At 33.4% G+C, this 18,639-nt stretch overlaps 1 protein-coding gene across 3 annotated transcripts; it reads right to left on the minus strand.

Annotated features, from left to right (window-relative positions):
- Positions 1-4,845: 4,845 nt before the first annotated feature.
- LOC134696502 (actin, muscle-like) lies at positions 4,846-15,822 on the minus strand. Of its 3 annotated transcripts, none has more exons than XM_063558337.1 (7): positions 15,728-15,822; positions 15,119-15,313; positions 9,044-9,416; positions 8,159-8,266; positions 7,599-7,772; positions 6,168-6,287; positions 4,846-5,276 (listed from the first exon to the last, which is right to left on the minus strand). In XM_063558337.1, exons 2-7 carry the CDS (start codon positions 15,272-15,274, stop codon positions 5,074-5,076), a joined length of 1,134 nt encoding a protein of 377 aa, XP_063414407.1. In that variant the 5' UTR covers positions 15,275-15,313; positions 15,728-15,822; the 3' UTR covers positions 4,846-5,073. The 3 variants fall into 3 exon arrangements, with proteins under 3 accessions (XP_063414407.1, XP_063414405.1, XP_063414406.1); XM_063558335.1 differs by having other exon boundaries at positions 9,044-9,428; XM_063558336.1 differs by having other exon boundaries at positions 9,044-9,428; positions 15,703-15,780.
- Positions 15,823-18,639: the final 2,817 nt, after the last annotated feature.

Below are 18,639 nucleotides of genomic sequence, written 5' to 3' on the forward strand. Positions count from 1 at the left end.
ATGAAACCGATCTGTGCTATAATAAGGTTACAATTATGAATTAAATGCTTCTTTTTGTAACTTTATTGGGGTGTAAAAGCGTTGACCGAAGTACATTTTGTATGAAGCGCGGAAGCATTCAATACTTATCATTAATTTTTTTTAGCTTTGATCATGAAAAGACGAATTTTATATTATTTTTATTTAATTCGCCTCTGTACTTTATTGTGGGACCACGTGTTATCATTAACGGTAAGTTTTATTGAGTAATGCAATTGCTTAAGGAATAACCCGTGATATGCACTTAGCCAATAAGAATAAAGTATTATAATGAAACATACATCTATTTTGTTAAAATGATTTGGCTGTGCATATTTGTTTAATTTTTCACTATAAGGCCTTAAAAACAAAGCGAACTTGCTGTATAAAGGCAAGAGGGGTGTTATATATAGTTACATTTTGTGTATAATATTGAGATAATATAACCTAGGTTCCAAATGGTGAAGTTGAAATCATCCCTTCGTAAATTTTACGGACGCCATCACGAGTTGGTTGACCGTTATGGAATAACCATTTCACAAATGATATCGGATATGTTCCTTACGTCGTAACTACAATCCCCTTCCCTTTCATGAATGTGACCTACCGCATTAGACTATTTACCGGATTTGTAATCACATAAGCAACACGACGGGTGCCACATGTGGAGCAGGATCTGCTTACCCTTCCGGAGCACCTGAGATTACCCCTAGTTTTTGGAGGGGTTCGTGTTATTTTTTCTTTAGTTTTCTATGTTGTGTCATGTGTACTATTGTTTTTCTGTTTGTCTTTTTCATTTTTAGCCATGGCGTTGTCAGTTTGTTTTAGATTTATGAGTTTGACTATCCCTTTGGTATCTTCCGTCCCTCTTTCATTGAAGGAGTGTCATGAAATTTAATCTTTTGAAAGGGAGATTACAAAAAGGAGTAGGTTCAGTAACCTCTTTTTGGCCCCAAAATATAGCAGTTTTACAAAATTGTGAAAATGTAACCTTTTAGCTATTTATTGGAAAGTGGAATACTTCTGCTACACAAATATGGGCTGCTTTTGACAATACAATGCACATATATCGGGTACTAACATCATTAAGTCATGCTAAATTACTGAAATCTTCATAATTTTAGCATTTTCGTTAAGTTTAGACGGTTTCTGTCTTAAATGATAGTGGCCGCATTCGTGTTCATTCATAATATTGAAATGCAAGTTGTATTTGATGATGATACGTACATAACATATATAAAGGTTGAGGATGAACACGGATGCGGCCACTTTCATTTTTGACAAAAAAAAAACATCTAAAAAGTGACGATTTTTTGCATATTTGATAGATTTTTCATATCTAAGCTTGATTCGGAGTGTTTTTAATGACTTAATCAGTTAAAATCTTTCACAAAAATTAATTGAATCAATTGAAATAGACACTTAAAAGTGTTAAAAAAGTGTCCAACATATTTCGTTTGTTGAACCTTAAATTTGGGGCCGAAATCGGCCCTTACCGGACCTACTCCTTTAACATTTTTGACAATAATAGTTTTACGTGTTTGATTTATTGATGACTACAGAAACATATAATACGTATAATATATATCTTACATACATAGATATATAAAAATCGAAAGTGATTCTCAGTACTTTACTTATATCTAAACAGTATGGTACGGTACAATAAACATATGAGCTATGACAAATATATATCGACCTTCTGCAAATAAATATCAATGCATCACATAACTATAATCGAAAAACTAAGGATTTTCTTATCCCAGGAATAGATTACCTTAGCCGTATTTGGCACAACGTTTTTGGAATGTTGGATCCTCAATGCTCTTCCACTTTGTACTTGTTTGGCTTTATAATTATTTTGATATGAGCGTCACTGATGAGTCTTATGTAGACGAAACGCGCGTCTGGCGTACTAAATTATAATCCTGGTACCTTTGATAACCAATTATTTCGGGTTTAAAACAATCTTGATGCAAAGTATGTCACTGTTTTCAAAAGGAATCCAACAAAGCATAACAAAATTGCAGAGTGTATGCTAGGGTTCATCATAGTCAATGTTTGCTACTAGTTTACTGCAAACGTTTGCCACAAGGCCTTTTTTTTCGGAAATGGTTAAATGTCGAAATGCGTATCTGGTACATTCAAAACATAAGTAATATGTTTCGATTTTTCGTTTATCTTTTTCTGTGTGCACAAATTTTGAGATTATGTCATTTTTTGTGTCTTTTTTATTGTGCTATAAATCATATAAAAGCGATAACAGGAATAACAAGAAAATATTGGCCTGTGCCATGCAGAGATAACTACAAACATCCATACCGGACTCCTCCGAAAGGAAAAGAGTACAATTTAACATGGGCAACAAGTCCACTGAAACAGATTTTCTGACTTTGTACAGGCACAAAATTTGCCTTTTCTGTTATTTCTGCTTGTGTGTTTAGTTCGATTTTGTTATCTTCTTTTTTAATGTGATACGCTCTGCTGAAGACACAAATGCTATATATGCTTTTGCCGAGCTGTCTCAATAGTGTATCGACAGTCATTACTAGGCTAGGTGTTCGACTTTTATCTTAACAGAAAAGGATCGCCAGGTTTGCTCCTCTTTGTGAACTCTTAAATATTTCACAAATAATACAGGCCGCCATGATGTAGCCAATAGTGGCGCTTAACATCAACAATTAATCAATACATTAATACACAATTGTCGTTGGCATCAACATTGGGAAATAACATTTTTGAAATCAGTATATCTTTTTTGTAAATCTGTCAGATTTCAAAAGTTCGGTCCATGGTGAGTTATTCAAGTGTATATGTAACACTTAATATATGGTCCCATGAATATAGACATAAGTAGCGGACAGTCATAAATAAGGACCTGGATGAGGTTGAATAAATGTCTGTATTCGTTTTGTTAAATCCATGTTCTCTTCTACTTCTTAAATATAAAATTAAGAAGATGAGGTACGGTTGCTAATGAGATTATAATCCACCAGAGACCAAATGCCCATACCTGCTACATTTAAAATTGTCAACATTTGCGGGCAAATATTATGATAAAATATTTTCCCACATGAAAGCACTCAAATTCAAAGAACAATTACGTCCACTATTCAAAAACAAACAAAAACGATTAATTTAACATGTTTATAAATATAGAGTATGAAGAAGCCAAAAAACAATATTATAATAGATTTGAAAGTCCATTTAAAGGTTTTGAAGAACTGTAACAGCCACATTGCTCATGAAAACCGCATGGAAATTTTATAATATTGGCAGGTATGACTGACATTGAAGTTTACAACTTTTACCTATTATTATCTACCCTTTATACAAGTTATACTGCGAGTACTCTCAGATCTCTTCGTTGTGTCTTTTTGTGTCGGAATATATAAGTACCCGGTCACGTCCACTTGTATTTTTGTCCATCTCATGAGTTAGCCTTTTTCAACTAACTTTGATAGTTCGTTCTTATGTTGTACTTTTATAATAGTTATCAAAAGTACCAGGATTATTATTTTATACGCCAGACGCGAGTTTCGTCTACATAAGACTCATCAGTGACGCTCAGATCAAAATAGTTAAAAAGCCAAACAAATACAAAGTTGAAGAGCATTGAGGACCCAAAATTCCAAAAAGTTGTGCCAAATACGGCTAAGATAATCTACTCCTGGGGTAAGAAAATCCTTAGTTTTTCGAATAATTCAAAGTTTTGTAAACAGAAAATTTATAAAAATGCCCATATAATTGATATTCATGTCAACACCGAAGTGCTGACTACTGGGCTGGTGATACCCTCGGGGACGAAACGTCCACCAACAGTGGCATCGACCCAGTGGTGTAAATAGTTATCAAAAGTACCAGGATTATTATTTTATACGCCAGACAATAGTTAACACTGTCCCAAGTTAGAGGGAGGTTTGGGTCCCGCTAACATGTTTAACCCCGCCACATTATTTATGTGCCTGTCCCAAGTCAGGAGCCTGTAATACAGTCGTTGTCGTTTGTTTATGTGTTATATATTTGTTTTTCGTTCATTTTTTACATAAATAAGGCCGTTTGTTTTCTCATTTGAATAGTTTTACATTGTCTTTACATTGCTCCTTGTTGAAGGCCGTACGGTGACCTATTGTTGTTAATGTCTGTGTCGTTTTGGTCTTTTGTGGATAGTTGTCTCATTGGCAATCATACCACATCTTATTTTTAATATATACTATCCTTAGTAATGTCTTGGGTAATGATTTATGATTGGAATAAGTCTCAAAAAGATGTAAAGTTTGGTTTTGAATTATTCGGCAGGTTTATACATGTAATAAGATGGCAATAATTGCAATAGAACCAGATTTAATCCACCATTTTCTACATTTGAAAATGTCTGTACTAAATCAGGAATATGACAGTTCTTGTCCATTCGTTTTTGATGCGTTTTGTATTTTTATTTTGCTATGTCATCATGGACTTTCCGAATTGATTTTCCTCTCAGTCCAGTATTTTTGTGATTTTACTTTTAACTTCAAAGGGGGGGTATGGGGGTTTTTCTGAGCCAGAACATTGTTTTACGATTTTTTTTATAGTTGTTCGATGCAGTCAATCATATTTTTTTTCTAATTTCACACTATAATGTCATCTGCTTGACCAGAAAATAATTTTTCATCAAATTGGATGAAAAATCCATTACAAACACATATCCCCCTTTTAGAGTTAAATGGTCGTTCCCTAAATAATGATCTAAATATCTGAATACTGTGTGGATATAATTATGAAATCGTCATGGGGTAAACTGTCCACGAGACATATATATATATATAAAAAAAAAACACACACATCATCATCATGTATATACAAGTTGATATAAAATATTTAATAGACAAGAGAATATAAAAACCAACTCAATATCACATATCATTGTTGCTAGTTTTATGACCTTGAAAATTACGGGTACAATTTTCTCAGTTTTTGAAATGACTGTTGTCCATTTGTTCATTGTTGAAGATATAACACAGAATGCTTTATATTGAGAACCATTCAATTCTGATTATTTTCATTTTCCATTCGTCAATCTCCCCTATGCACGATTGATGGTCCATATTCTTCGTATTCCTGTTTTGTTATCCAGTAACTTTGAAATGTGGATAGAGATCCTAATATAGATCCACCAATCCACACTGACGATTTACGTTCTGGGTAAGCTATAACTTTCACTTTCGTCGTTTTTGGAACAAAAGATTCCATTCCTTTCCTAATTCTCTCCGGAAAACCTGTTTAGATAAGAAAAGAAAAAAAACATTTATTAAGTATTTGTGCGGAGTGTTCTTCAGTTTGTTAACTACAAGAATGGCGTTATTGTCCTTTATAAATAACACATTCAATATATTTCAAGTCATCAATTACAACATGTACTAGTCCTTTACCATTGTTTGTCAAGGATCTCATGTTTAAGACTGGTTTTTATTGTTGATACGCAGAATTTTCATTAGTTACTCCGTTAGTTATCTAAGTCTTCTTTATAATTTTCCACCACAATTTTGTATACTTTTATATATGTTTTATTATATTTCTTATAGTGAGGAATAATACAAAACCTGCAGATTTAATGATCAGAACTCTTTTCTTTATATATAAAGATCTGAAACCCCGAAAAAACAGCTAGTGAGTTGAGAAATCATATCTCAATAATACTATACGGAGAACAAAAAGTACATATATAACGCTGCTTTGGACTTACAATGTATTGTTTGGCAGGGAGTAAACAAAGACCGCGTGTGAGTTGAGACATTGCATCCCAGTTATCCTATACAGAGAGCAAGTACATGTTTAACGTTGTTTTAAACTTACAATGATATTTTTTTTTTGCACGGAGTACACAAACACCAAATGTGAGTTCTGACATCGTTTCCCCGTTATTCTATACAGAGAAACAGTTTTCAAAAGTACATTTAGAGCGCCATTTTGAACTTAAAACGGCATTTATTGGCACGGAGTAAACAAAGACCAAATGTGAGTTGAGACAAGGTATCCCGATTTAACTGTACAGAGAACAAGTTTAAGAAGTACACATGTAACGCTGTTTTTGAACTTTCAATGGTATTTTTTGGCAAGGAGTAAATGATTATCCTGCCCGGAATATACAATCTGCTGTATATACTTACCAGGGAACATAGTAGTTCCTCCTGACAGAATGACATTGCATAATAAATCTTTTTTGCAGTCTACGTCTGTTGAATCCAAATTACTCTTCAACAGATCCACTATACCTCCATATCCTACACCTACAAAGATGTTTACAGCAAGTTCAAATCATCCGGCTAAATAAAAATACGAAATAAAAAAATATTTGACGGTCTATCGGCAAAATACAAATATGAAGTGAACAAACTTTTCGACGGTCTATCATTTTTAAATAAACATAGCCTATGTGTATGTGCCCCCAAGAGTGACTGGGTCACGTGGTATCTTCCGATCTTCAGTAAAACGCTTGCCAAAGTGGGATGTCCGTTTTGCTGGGCGGGATGTACAAGTACGATGCCACGTGTCCAAATTTTCCCCTGCTACATCCCGCTTTGGCATCTTTTACTAGACTTACCTTTTGTATTTATTGTTTTTACATCCCTCTATGGTCTCTATTAGCAGACCTACCTTTTGTATTTATTGTTCACTTTTTGGCGTACATTAAAGTGCATTTGTATGTAACGATAACACTATGTAACCGTATACTCAAATAGTATTGTTATATTCGTAATGTAACGGTTACGTACCCATCACTGCATTCCGACAATTAGTCTCTAATGTAACAATAATTATTTTGTAACATTTTCAAGTAACCGTAGCTAGTGCCATCAATATATGTGTATGTTCATGGTCCAAAAATCGCAAGTATTCTTAAAACAGCTCAAATCATAATGAATTTACAAGAATATTCATTATGTTGAATGAGGACAGTAATTTGAAGAAAAAGATCTTCCAAATGAATTGACAGAACCTTCAAGATAAACCACCATGTTTACCTAATACGGGGCAGTAAAAAAACTGAACTGATTTGCATCCTAACGATCAGACGACACGCATGCAATATGCCCATACTATCAATCGGCAATCTCGGGTGATTCCGCTACTCTCCGTCTATCATATAAAGGTACGGAATTGGCCGAGTTGTGACAAATGCCCATAATTTCCTATGAATACAACCGTTTTGTTTATTTTACCACACATCTTGAAAACAAACGATCGAAATACCAAAACTATTGAAATCGCTAATACCACTTGAACCCCTAAATTATGAGTACGTGCGAGGTGGAGAAGCCGGAACAAGTATAGCCGACTACTATAGTATACGGTATATATTTTTCTCATTGTTGACGGTCGTACGGTTACCTATAAATGCTTACACCCACTTCATTTGAACTTTGGTGGATAGTTGTCTCATTGGCAATCATATCGAAAAGAAACTCCTTATTTTAATATTATAGTAGTAAATACATCATTCAACATTCTATTCTGCCTTTAAATTTAGATCATGGTCGAAGGTTTGAACTGTGGCTTTAACCTTTAAGCATTAACTAATCAATTTACATTATTCTAACCCGGGATAGGTCCAAATAAAGCTTCCGGGCACATAAACCTCTCTTTTCCGATTGTGATTGTGTTTCCATCCGGAAGTACAAATTTCTCATCCCGAACATTTCCGGCCTCTTGTTCACAATCTAAAGCTACATAACACAGCTTTTCTTTAATTTCTCTAACGATCTCCAATTCAGCTGTAAATAAAATATACACAAGAAAATAAAATTTGCAAATATATTTGTTAAACGTTTTAACACTAAAACCTTGTTTCAAAGCATTAGACGAACATGTATGATAATCATTTTAGTAAAGAATTAATATTACTTATCATAATAAACATACTTTATTCATACTGATCATTTTCCTTGTTTTTTTTACATTATGTTTAAAAAGCTACATTTATCTTATCATAAAGCTTGTTATAATAGTGATCACGCTTGCTGACACCTTTTCTTTTATTTCTTTTATAGTTTACCTTATCTCTTAATAAAAAAAAAATATTTTATCGACGGCCCTATAAATCTTAGCTCACTGTTATGTCTATTCCTTATTCTCCCCCTAACATCATTACTTTACTTACAATTATTTACAAAATCATATCCTTTCTCGTGCAGCAATTTTTGTAGATTCAGTGTCAAATCCCGTCCACCAAAATCAAGTCGTCTTGTAGCCGGCATAATACAGTGCCCTGAATATGACAATTACTTTCAAGTTATTTGTAATCAGAAATTGTTATCCTCTATCCTTTACTTGGTCTAGTCCCTTTAGTCAATGTCTGAATTTCTCAGCTAGTTGATTAGATTTTTTTTTTAAATTTTATACATTTTCTAAAACTATCAATAATCAACAAAGGTTATGAATCAATTCCTCATCAAATTTATAGTTGAAAGGTTTTCTTGTCATTTCAAAGCTTTTAAAACTATAAAAGGGTTGATAGATGAATACCGTCCAGCGGCAAATATTCCTCACTTATCAAGAGCGATAATATATGATTTCTGTCCTATAATGCGGTTCTTGCTTTGAACTAGTCCGACACCAGGTGTTGGATAGTTGTCTCATTGGCAAATCCTTCCACATCTACTCATTTTATATGAGATACTAGTTCGTAATGTAACAGTTCGTTGGAAGTCATGCCATCCTTACCTAACAAATTATCCAGATTGTGTGAACCGAACAGTGTTTCATATTTCTCCAAATTAATGCATGCTAATCGCTTAGCGAATTATCAGTTAATATACATTTCATGTCTTTTCTCTAACTATTTCTCCAAAAACCAATCAAAGTTTTATCGGTTTACGGCATTCATAGGACCAAAATTCGAAGTTTTCTAAAAATGTTATTTTCTTTTAATTTTAAAAAGCCGGACATGATATTTGCTTTCTCAACTCTTAACCATCACAACTACCAATGTCCATTAAGTTTTTCGCAAAAAAAATAAATAAATACTAAAAAACTTTGATTTTACCTTCATAAATCGTCATAGCATATGACACCCCGTCTCCTACATCCACAGTGATACCTGAACCACGACCGGAAGCGTATAAGGAAAGTTTGGACGACAAGGCAAGAAAAAATCCGCACGCATTCAATTTTTCAAACATCACTTGAACAGTCCTTTCTTTTTGCGTTTTGGGATTTAATGGGGGTTCTGTCATAATTATCGGATGCTCCGCCGGGTCTATCCTCAGTTCGTCCTTTAAACAATGCTGCCAAATCGTCTCCATGTCGTCCCAATTCGTAATGATGCCATGTTCTATTGGATAATTCAAATTAAGCGTTGAACGTCTACGCTGAGCTTCGTCACCGACGTAAACGTCCTTATGGTCACTGTCAGATACCTTCAAGTGAAACTAGTATATAGTATAAAAAAAAACAATGACATATAGGGTATAGGGTATCCATTCATGAAACAAAATCAGATTTCATGCAAAAACGAAAATCAAGGGACGGCTTTTTTGTTTCTGTTCTTCATCTCAAATATAAAAAAGAGGCTCTCAAGAGCCTGAATCGCTCACCTTAATTCTTTTGGTTAAATCTCTCATCAATGATTATTTTGGCTTTTCAATTTATTTAAATGTTTTTTGGATCGTCCTATTTTCTTCAAAAGCCAAAAAAAATAATCATTTTCTCCTATGTTCTATTTTAGCCATAGGAGCTATGTTTCTTGACATACAAGGAAATAAAATATAAAATTTATACTAGATACTCTGAAACTCATTTAGCCTAAGTTTGGCTGAAATTGATACATCAGTTTCTAAGGAGAAGATTTTTTAAAGTAAGTCAACATGATGAACAAATTGTGAAAAAAGTCTTTAAAGGGCAATAACTCCTTAAGGGGTCAATTGACAATTTTGGTCAAATTGACTTAATTGAAGATCTTACTTTGCTGAACATTATTGCTGTTTACAGTTTATTTCTATCTATAATTATAATCAAGATAATAAACAAAAACAGCAAAATTTCCTTAAAATTATCAATTCAGGGGCAGCAACCCAACAACAGGTTGTCTGATTCATCTGAAAATTTCAGGGCAGATAGATCTTGACCTGATAAACAATATTACCCAACGTCAGATTTGCTCTAAATGCTTTGGTTTTTGAGTTATAAGCCAGAAACTGCATTTGACCCCTATGTTCTATTTTTAGCCATAGGAGCTATGTTTCTTGACATACAAGGAAATAAAATATAAAATTTATACTAGATACTCTGAAACTCATTTAGCCTAAGTTTGGCTGAAATTGATACAGCAGTTTCTAAGGAGAAGATTTTTTAAAGTAAGTCAACATGATGAACAAATTGTGAAAAAAGTCTTTAAAGGGCAATAACTCCTTAAGGGGTCAATTGACAATTTTGGTCGAATTGACTTAATTGAAGATCTTACTTTGCTGAACATTATTGCTGTTTACAGTTTATTTCTATCTATAATTATAATCAAGATAATAAACAAAAACAGCAAAATTTCCTTAAAATTATCAATTCAGGGGCAGCAACCCAACAACAGGTTGTCTGATTCATCTGAAAATTTCAGGGCAGATAGATCTTGACCTGATAAACAATATTACCCAACGTCAGATTTGCTCTAAATGCTTTCTTTGGTTTTTGAGTTTTAAGCTAGAAACTGCATTTGACCCCTATGTTCTATTTTTAGCCATAGGAGCTATGTTTCTTGACATACAAGGAAATAAAATATAAAATTTATACTAGATACTCTGAAACTCATTTAGCCTAAGTTTGGCTGAAATTGATACAGCAGTTTCTAAGGAGAAGATTTTTTAAAGTAAGTCAACATGATGAACAAATTGTGAAAAAAGTCTTTAAAGGGCAATAACTCCTTAAGGGGTCAATTGACAATTTTGGTCAAATTGACTTAATTGAAGATCTTACTTTGCTGAACATTATTGCTGTTTACAGTTTATTTCTATCTATAATTATAATCAAGATAATAAACAAAAACAGCAAAATTTCCTTAAAATTATCAATTCAGGGGCAGCAACCCAACAACAGGTTGTCTGATTCATCTGAAAATTTCAGGGCAGATAGATCTTGACCTGATAAACAATATTACCCAACGTCAGATTTGCTCTAAATGCTTTGGTTTTTGAGTTATAAGCCAGAAACTGCATTTGACCCCTATGTTCTATTTTTAGCCATAGGAGCTATGTTTCTTGACATACAAGGAAATAAAATATAAAATTTATACTAGATACTCTGAAACTCATTTAGCCTAAGTTTGGCTGAAATTGATACAGCAGTTTCTAAGGAGAAGATTTTTTAAAGTAAGTCAACATGATGAACAAATTGTGAAAAAAGTCTTTAAAGGGCAATAACTCCTTAAGGGGTCAATTGACAATTTTGGTCGAATTGACTTAATTGAAGATCTTACTTTGCTGAACATTATTGCTGTTTACAGTTTATTTCTATCTATAATTATAATCAAGATAATAAACAAAAACAGCAAAATTTCCTTAAAATTATCAATTCAGGGGCAGCAACCCAACAACAGGTTGTCTGATTCATCTGAAAATTTCAGGGCAGATAGATCTTGACCTGATAAACAATATTACCCAACGTCAGATTTGCTCTAAATGCTTTCTTTGGTTTTTGAGTTTTAAGCTAGAAACTGCATTTGACCCCTATGTTCTATTTTTAGCCATAGGAGCTATGTTTCTTGACATACAAGGAAATAAAATATAAAATTTATACTAGATACTCTGAAACTCATTTAGCCTAAGTTTGGCTGAAATTGATACAGCAGTTTCTAAGGAGAAGATTTTTTAAAGTAAGTCAACATGATGAACAAATTGTGAAAAAAGTCTTTAAAGGGCAATAACTCCTTAAGGGGTCAATTGACAATTTTGGTCAAATTGACTTAATTGAAGATCTTACTTTGCTGAACATTATTGCTGTTTACAGTTTATTTCTATCTATAATTATAATCAAGATAATAAACAAAAACAGCAAAATTTCCTTAAAATTATCAATTCAGGGGCAGCAACCCAACAACAGGTTGTCTGATTCATCTGAAAATTTCAGGGCAGATAGATCTTGACCTGATAAACAATATTACCCAACGTCAGATTTGCTCTAAATGCTTTGGTTTTTGAGTTATAAGCCAGAAACTGCATTTGACCCCTATGTTCTATTTTTAGCAATGGCGATCATGTTTGTTGATAGATCATAACTTAGGATACAATTTACAAACTAGATACCCTAAGGAACATTCAGTTAAAGTTTGGAAGTATTTGGCCCAGTAGTTTTAGAGGAGAAGATTTTTGTAAAAGATTACTAAGATTTACGAAAAATGGTTAAAAATTGACTATAAAGGGCAATAACTCCTAAAGGGGTCAACTGACCATTTCCGTCATGTAGACTTATTTGTAAATCTTACTTTGCTGAACATTATTCCTGTTCACAGTTTATCTCTATCTATTATAATATTCAAGATAATAACCAAAAACAGCAAAATTTCCTTAAAATTACCAATTCAGGGGCAGCAACCCAACAACGGGTTGTCTGATTCATCTGAAAATTTCAGGACAGATAGATCTTGACCTTATAAACAATATTACCCCATGTCAGATTTGCTCTAAATGCTTTGGTTTTTGAGTTATAAGCCAGAAACTGCATTTGACCCCTATGTTCTATTTTTAGCAATGGCGACCATGTTTGTTGATAGATCAAAACTTCAGATACAATTTATAAATAAGATACCCTAAGGAACATTCAGTTAAAGTTTGAAAGTATTTGGCCCAGTGGTTTCAGAGGAGAAGATTCTTGAAATAGTTTACGACGACAGACGACGGACGACGACGGACGCCAAGTGATGGCATAAGCTCACTTGTCCCTTCGGGGACAGGTGAGCTAAAAAGAAGAGGTAGTATGATTGCCAATGAGACAACTCTCCTGAAGTGACCAGAATGTCAGAGTTTAACCTTCAACACGGAGAAAAAAAAATGGCCCCTATAGCTAGCACCGATTTCAGTGGAATTGTTGGAAAACTGAAGATCACGCCACAACTGTGAATTGATAAAAAGCCTTTTTAAAAGGTCAAGTTACAGTAAATGGGCTATGTCGCAGATTTCAGTAAAATTTGGCATACAACTCTGGCTCGATGAACTTCAACTGAAAATCGAAAAAATATTGCATTTATCTCAATTATCATTTGAAATATTACTGATTGAATTCTTACAAAATGGGTGAACATTTGTATAGAAAGCACATAAAATCGGCGAAAACCCTTCTAAAATTTGTCTTAAAATCGCCAAATCTCTAATTCTACTCCATAGATTTTTCTTTAAAAAACTATATGTTGTTGATACATAAATTTTCGTTATAATGATGCAAAATAAAGATAGGGTCACCGACTTCGTTTTTACGGTATACTTCATTTAAAGTTGCGTTCTTTGTGAAAAAATCCGATAAAACGTCGAAATAATCGTAACGTTGTCGCGTTGCAGGCCGTAAAACGTTGATTTTTGACGTTTTTCACTACAAACAAGGTAACAAATTGATTATTAGACAAAAAACGAAGTCGGTGACCCTATGATTATTTTATATCATTAAAACAGAAATTAATGTGTCAACAAAATATAGTTTTTTAAGAAAAATCTATGGAGTGGAATTAGTGATTTGGCGATTTTAAGACAAATTTTAGAAGGGTTTTCGCCGATTTCATGTGCTTTCTATACAAATGTTCACCCATATGAAAAGAAATCAATCTGCAATTTTTCAGATAATAAAACAGATAAATGTATTATTTTTTCGATTTTCAGTTGTAGTTCAACGAGCAAAGGTTGTATGCAATTTTTTTTAGCAAAATCTGCGACATAGCATGGCAAATTAAGATATCAAATATTTTCTGTCATTTTTTAGCCAGACAATTCCAATGGTGAACTTTCTTGAAAATTTGGATTTATTTAAAGAAGACACAACGAGAGCAATCGAAATAAATATTCAAAGAAAGACGGACACCACAATGACAAAACTACAAAAAAAGAACAAAAACAGTCCACTAAGTACTATAAACATATACATTACATCACTGCAACAAGTGTGTTACGATATTTCTCCACTCGAAACAGCTACATTTTAATATTAAAAGCGCAAGGTATGCCGATCTGTTTAAAAAAATTAACTGTTGAGAGTGGAGAAATATCGTAATACACAAGTTGTATAAGTGGAATCTGCATGTAACTCTAACGATTTTTATCCTTTCTTTTCAAAGATTTGCAGAAAGTTGTGTTCTTTATATGTGACGTTTTCATGCATGGTCGCTTTTTTCAGGATAGAAAATCAAGGAAATTTATAATCAAATTTCGGATTATTATTTTACTTAAAACTGATATTTTTCTATCGACAAAATAGTTTTCACTCAAGAATAATAGAATTGGAATTTACTGGTTGAACATGTTTCAAGGAACAAACAACTATATATAGTGAATTTGTGTGCTCAAGACGGCAAGCAGTTTGGTTTCCTACACCACTATGGAACCCGTCTTGTTGCTGACATATAGATAGTTATTAATATTAGGAATCTTACAATTTATAAATGGTTATTGCAGTGCGTGAAAACAAAATAGTTCTAAACAACTTTACATGAAAAAAATCAGTGTTGTTTCAATTTTAACAATAAAAAGAAGACTTCCAATGTCCGCCAACGTTGCACATAATCATCTATCAATGGCTATAACAAACAAACAGAATTTAAAAAAATGGACAAATGAATGCTTAACAGCAATAAATGTGCAATATTCGATATAATTAATATTCCAAAGGGGCATTACTCACTTCAAATATATCAGCACTTATTTTCAAAAGTGTCAAAAACAATGCTGATATTAACCAATGATGTCAGTACTGGAGAGATGACCGTTATGGCAGGGGCATAAAAGCAAAACAAAAAAAATACTAGCACTGCCATGTTTAAAAGTACAAAACTTTTGCAGGGTCCCTGAATTACATAAAAAAATGGTGATATGGAATAGTCAGGACTAACGTTAAATAGAATCTAATGATTTAAATGAAAGCTTTAATGAAATACCTGATATGCTGGGCGACCAGGTCGTCCAACTACTGTCGAGAAAACAGATCTATGGCAATCATCTCCTGCAAACCCCGCCTTTATTTTATAAGAACCGTTGTCAATAACGACAACAGCTACGTCATCATCTGCCATGGTATAGCTAGCTTGTGTCATTCAGCTTACATTATTATTTTATTTGTATAATGCATTTGCCTGTAAGAAAACAAATCACCCTTGTTACATACTGTATTTATGTATGAGGGTCTGGGTGGGGTCCTCCATTTCTGAATCATTTAATTTTGTTGAGCCTTTTTCTCTATTTTATATTTTTTTGCCCATTAATATTCTCTATTATTTATATTTTAGCATCTAGTTATTCTTTATCCTATTTTTCCTATTTTCGGAATATATTTTGCATTTTGTCAGCTATATTTTATACTGTACGGAGAAATTGATCGAAAATGTTGTTAAATTGGCTTTCCATATTAAAAATAATACATGGGAAACGAGACCTTTTAATTTTGACTAATACAACAGAAAAAAGTATATATAACACAATTTATGAATATATGTTGTTTAACAACTACTATGATCTAATATACCAATATCAAAATACAGTAACATTACCGTTCCCAGTTAAGGAAACTTGTTTATCAGGGCAATCCCGTCGCCATTACAATCCCGTCAAGTTATAAATAAATGTTATTTATAGTTATTTATAGATAAGAAAATCCAGGTATATTATGAGGGTCTGAATAGGAATTACAGAATTGAGAATAATGGCCAAGGACAAAATTAATAGAAAATTACATTGAAAATACCAGCAAAGAGAATAATGATAATGGGTAGTTAAAATTAACGAATGTCTGTGTAATAAAATAGGTTGATCATACAATACTGATTACTGATGACTTAGGGTAGGATATATGCCCTTTACCGTCAGGAGACAAACGACCATTTTCGGCTACCGTTCGTTAACTTATCGTCAAATTTATTAAAATTTTACCGTGATTCGTTAAAATATCCTTATCGTGATTCTTCAGAGGTCTCAAATAATTATCGTTACCGTTATTTTTTGGGGGGCCTGAAAAAATGTGATTTGTCAAAATCATTCGATTTTTTTATCGTGTAAAAGAAACTGCATATTTTATCGTTAGTTTAAACATATTTGTTTATAGTGGATTGGGAAACAAGTTTTACAAACTTATGTTAATCCCTCTCCACTTTGCGGGTGCGAGTGCTTCCTTGTAGCGGCATTAGCCTACTCTTTTTCGAAATCTGCAAGGGTGTCTTTAACGTGAAAGAGACATATGGCTCTCTCTTAACACGGGTCAGCCATTTATCGTCCCCTTCCGACGGACTATCGTTTCCTCAAGACCATGCTCGCAAATGGTGTCAAGGGAGAGCCGAAAATTGAGTTTCTGAAATTTTCATCCCGAACGGGAATCGAACCAGAAACCTTTGTGTTTGTAGTCCGATGCACTAACCACTACACCACGGCTTTTTTTTTTATCGTTGTGTACAAACAATTACCGTTAAAGTCATTTGGCAAGAATGTTTACCGTTATTCGTCGTGAAGGTACCCCCATTACCACCCTCAGAGTCATGACTGCGGACATGAAGAAACGTATAAAGTCAAATAATTTTCACGATGTTTTACAGACTATGCGTTAATTCAACGACGACATAAAAATGCCCCCTTCCCCCAAATTAAAATAATTTATAGAAATGAAGAGGCCGAATAATTTGTGCAAAATAGCCTCATAGTTTTCCAATCGCTCGCTGAACATCGAAACGGAAGTGACTTGAGGTGGCACGATATTATTTCCAAGTCCACAGGGATAAAGATACCCCTTTTAAGTAGATTTTTCACCACTTTCTGACACTGCTCAAAATTCTACATACACATTTAATTGAAGTACTTGCATTATGCGAGGCATTATGATATTCAAAAATGAATACGAACATGCACCATGCCCGTTTACTTTTGATTCATCCTTCATACAGTTATAGCTTGGGAAAACATGTTCAGTTCATCACTGTAATTGTCCAATCACACTGTTCAGATAGATTGATATAAGTAGGGTACACAAAAGAGCAACCTAAAATTAGTAACGTCCTACTCCTAAACGCAAGAAGGATGTTCCATTGACTTTAATTCTCCCTCGCCATGCTCGTCCTTCGGGGGGGGGGGGGGCACCTACTAGGTTATGAGTGATAGGGATGAGCCGCTGGAATAGGTCACTATGTCATGTTCAATGATATATGAAAAGGGTGAAAAATTCAGATTAAATATATCAATAGGTTGCTTGATTATATCATAAGTATCTAAAACTAATCAGATGTCAGTATTTATTTTTGATGCGGTTAAACCAGAGTCGTAAATGCATAAGCTATTTGTCAAACTAATTTATCTCTATCTATTCCAATAGAGCATTTCAACTGATGCTAGCTATAGATGCTATAAATCCGACCAGTTTGACATTTGAACCTAATTAACATTCAAAGGTTGTATTCATGAAATACGATAACAATTGCATTAGAAGAAATTCCATAGTTGAAGCGTCCTGAGGGAACGGCAATGTAACTTTTTATCAGTTTTCGATTTAAAATATAAAACTTAGTGAAAGTGTATGTGACTCTGGGGTGTTACTATTTATCAGACTAAACATATTTTATTGTCTATTGGAATTTCTTCATCATGATATATAAAAGGGGCAAATAGAGAAAGTGTTTAAGATGTGACGAAATCAGTATTGAAAAAGCTCGGTGTGATTATTAAAATAAACATGATGATGAGAAGATAAAGATATTTGTCTATTTAATTGAGAAGTTTTAAAAATGCATTAAACGTATTTGTAAACCATAAAGTTAACGTAAATTTTTAAACTAACATTTTCACCTGACATATTCAATAAAATCTAAAATTACAATTTCTGAGATCTTTTTGAGGGTCGAGATCTCCCAAACATGTTGAACCCCGCCGCATTTTTGCGCCTGTCCCAAGTCAGGAGCCTCTGGCCTTTGTTAGTCTTGTATTATTTTAATTTTAGTTTCTTGTGTACAATTTGGAAATTAGTATGGCGTTCATTATCACTGAACTAGTATATATTTGTTCAGGGGCCAGCTGAAGGTTGCCTCCGGGTGCGGGAATTTCTCGCTACATTGAGACCTGTTGGTGACCTTTTGCTGTTGTTTTTTTCTATGGTCGGGTTGTTGTCTCTTTGACGCATTCCCCATTTCCATTCTCAATTTTATTTTGGATACAAAAAATATAACTTATTTAAATACACATTATATGAGAGTAGTAAATGTAATGGAATAGCTAAACAATTTTGAAAAAATGAGCAATTTTACTGGTTACATGTAATTACGGAAGCATAATATCTATATCCTACATACATATTCTAATGTCGTTTTATATCCGAGATGCTTGTTTGATATGTTTTGATAAATAAAACTAGACAGTCGAATCATCTATTAATTTGACAAGGTTGTGTGAACAAAACAAACACACATAATAGGTATAGATGTCAAAA

Source organism: Mytilus trossulus, chromosome 14 (genome assembly GCF_036588685.1).
Source record: "Mytilus trossulus isolate FHL-02 chromosome 14, PNRI_Mtr1.1.1.hap1, whole genome shotgun sequence".
NCBI lineage: Eukaryota > Metazoa > Mollusca > Bivalvia > Mytilida > Mytilidae > Mytilus > Mytilus trossulus.

Bases quoted from the DNA above. Each gene is read 5' to 3' on its own strand.
- LOC134696502 (XM_063558335.1), bottom strand. From the start codon at position 15,274: ATGACACAAGCTAGCTATACCATGGCAGATGATGACGTAGCTGTTGTC. The intron at 9,429-15,118 runs GTATTTCATTAA...ACTATATACTAG, and splicing joins CTGGTCGCCCAGCATATCAG to TTTCACTTGAAGGTATCTGA. The intron at 6,288-7,598 runs GTTAGAATAATG...ACATCTTTGTAG, and splicing joins TTTATTTGGACCTATCCCGG to GTGTAGGATATGGAGGTATA.